General features: G+C 45.2%; 1 protein-coding gene across 1 annotated transcript in view; it reads right to left on the bottom strand.

The window, feature by feature from the left end:
• LOC107636224 overlaps positions 461-2,806 on the bottom strand; it is a 4,601-nt gene continuing 2,255 nt past the window's right edge. Inside the window, exon 2 of the mRNA XM_016339748.1 lies at positions 461-1,148. Coding sequence (XP_016195234.1) covers positions 461-1,148 — 688 coding nt within the window. The remainder of the gene's footprint in view (positions 1,149-2,806) is intronic.

The raw sequence follows: 2,806 nt of genomic DNA, 5'->3' as shown, positions 1-2,806 counted from the left end.
ACGCGTGCGCGCCAGGTGCGCGCACGCGGCAAGGGTGCTGGGCTGGTGGCTTAGTGTAGGCTTGAGAGAGGCTTAACTCTCTGTAGAATGTACTAGGGGGGCAGCAAGGCAATCGGCGCGGACGCGCGCCATGCGCTTGCGCGTCGATTGGCGGATTTTGCCCATGTGCACGGACGCGCCATGTGCGCGCACGCGCAGAGGGGTGGGTTTTTCTAAATTTGCAAGTGGTTACACCATTTTCAACATTTCAAAACCCCTTTTTTTTTTCATACAGCCACTTAAGCACTATAGCAAATGAAGTCAACAAATGAAGGGGAGTTGTCATTAAAATCTAGCTAACAATCATGAAGTCAAGTGTCTATGTACAAGTCTCAAAGGAAGATCTTACCATGGTGGGGTGTCTCCCACCTAGCACTTTTGTTTAATGTCCTTAAGTTGGACTTTCAGCAGCTTATAGTGTTTATTCAAGAGTTGCATCCCTCAAGAGGAACACTTCAAATTCCTTGGCGTTCTTTCTTTGCTCACCATGATACAATTTGAGACGGTGCCCGTTTACCTTGAAGATGTCCGGGCTTGATGGGTGGCGCAAGTGATAGACTCCATAAGGTTCTACTTTCTCCACTTGGTAGGGCCCATTCCACCTTGATCTAAGCTTTCCGGGTAGCAATCTCAACCTTGAATTGTAGAGAAGGACTAGGTCACCGGGTTGGAATTCTCTTCTCCTAATGTTCTTGTCATGGATGGCTTTCAACTTTTCCTTATAAAGTCTAGAGTTGTCGTAAGCTTCCAATCTCAAACATTCCAATTCCGCCAATTGGAGCTTTCTCTCTACTCCGGCCCCACCCAAGCTCATATTACACTCCTTTACGGCCCAGTAAGCTTTATGTTCAATCTCTACCGGTAGGTGACATGCTTTGCCATATACAAGCTGGAAGGGGCTCATGCCAATGGGTGTCTTGTAAGCCGTTCGATAGGCCCACAGGGCATCGGAGAGTTTAGTGCTCCAATCTTTCCTATTCGGCTTTACAATCCTTTCTAGCACATGCTTGATTTCCCGGTTAGAGACTTCGGCTTGGCCATTTGTTTGAGGGTGGTAAGCCGTGGCGACTTTGTGGATGATGCCATATCTTCTCATGAGGCCGTCTATTCTTTTGTTGCAAAAGTGGGATCCTTGGTCACTTATGATTGCTCTTGGGGCGCCGAAGCGACAAATGATGTTGTTCCTCACAAAAGAATACACAACATTAGCGTCATCCGTTCGGGTGGGGATTGCCTCAACCCATTTGGACACATAATCGACGGCTAACAAGATGTAGAGAAAACCATTGGAGTTTGGAAATGGTCCCATGAAGTCGATTCCCCATACGTCAAAGATTTCACAAAAAAGCATATTTTGTTGGGGAATTTCGTCCTTCTTGGAAATATCTCCAAACCTAATACATTGGGGACAAGATTTGCAATAGAGATAAGCATCTTTGAGAAGAGTTGGCCACCAAAATCTGCAATCAAGGATTTTTCTTGCCGTTCTTTGGGGCCCATAGTGGCCACCTCCTTCGGAAGCATGGCAAGCGTCCAAGATTGCTTGGAATTCGGTTTGAGGTATGCACCGGCGCACTATTTGGTCCGCGCCACACCTCCACAAATAGGGATCATCCCAAATATAGTATTTGGATTCGCTTTTCAGCTTATCCTTTTGGTGTTTGTTGAGATTGGGAGGGAAAGTGCGTGAAACCAAATAGTTTGCTATTGGGGCATACCAAGGAACCACTTCCGAGATTGCATGCAAGGCATCTAAAGGAAAGGAATCATTGATAGGAGTGGTGTCGCCGTTTGTGTGTACGAGGCGACTTAAATGGTCCGCCACTAGGTTTTGGGAACCGCTCCTATCTTTGATTTCCAAGTCAAACTCTTGTAATAAGAGCACCCAACGAATTAATCTCGGTTTGGATTCCTTTTTTGCCAACAAGTATTTTAGTGCCGCGTGATCCGAGTACACTACTACCATGGAACCAAGAAGATAGGCCCGGAACTTGTCCAAAGCAAAAACAATAGCTAGAAGTTCCTTTTCGGTAGTGGTGTAGTTGGATTGGGCTCCGTCTAATGTTTTGGAAGCATAAGCTATGACATATGGAATCTTACCTTCGCGTTGTGCTAACGCGGCTCCTATCGCATAATTCGAAGCATCACACATGATTTCAAAGGGTTGAGTCCAATCGGGTCCTCGTACAATAGGGGCTTGTGTCAATGCTACCTTGAGTTTGTCATATGCTTCCATACATTCCTTGCTCATCTCAAATTCGGTGTCTTTTTGTAGTAATCGAGAGAGAGGTAAGGCCACCTTGCTAAAGTCCTTAATGAATCTCCGGTAGAATCCTGCATGTCCAAGAAAAGAACAGACTTCCCTCTTGGAGGAGGGGTAAGGTAAATTAGATATGACATTTATCTTTGCCGGATCTACGGAGATGCCTTCCTTTGATACTATGTGTCCCAAAACAATGCCTTGTTTGACCATGAAATGACATTTTTCAAAATTTAAAACAAGGTTTGTTTTGGTGCATCTTTCTAAGACTTTTTCAAGGTTACCTAAGCAATGCACAAATGACTCACCATACACGCTAAAATCATCCATGAAAACTTCCATCGACTGCTCTAGAAAGTCCGCAAATAGGCTCATCATGCATCTTTGAAACGTTGCCGGTGCATTGCATAGGCCAAATGGCATACGCTTGTAAGCATACGTTCCAAAGGGGCAGGTAAATGTAGTTTTTTCTTGGTCTTCTAGAGCAATATGAATTTGGAAGTATCC

Source organism: Arachis ipaensis, chromosome B04, assembly GCF_000816755.2.
Source record: "Arachis ipaensis cultivar K30076 chromosome B04, Araip1.1, whole genome shotgun sequence".
Lineage (NCBI taxonomy): Eukaryota > Viridiplantae > Streptophyta > Magnoliopsida > Fabales > Fabaceae > Arachis > Arachis ipaensis.
Note: the sequence above shows the minus strand (reverse complement) of the source record. Positions and strands in the feature narration are given on the sequence as shown.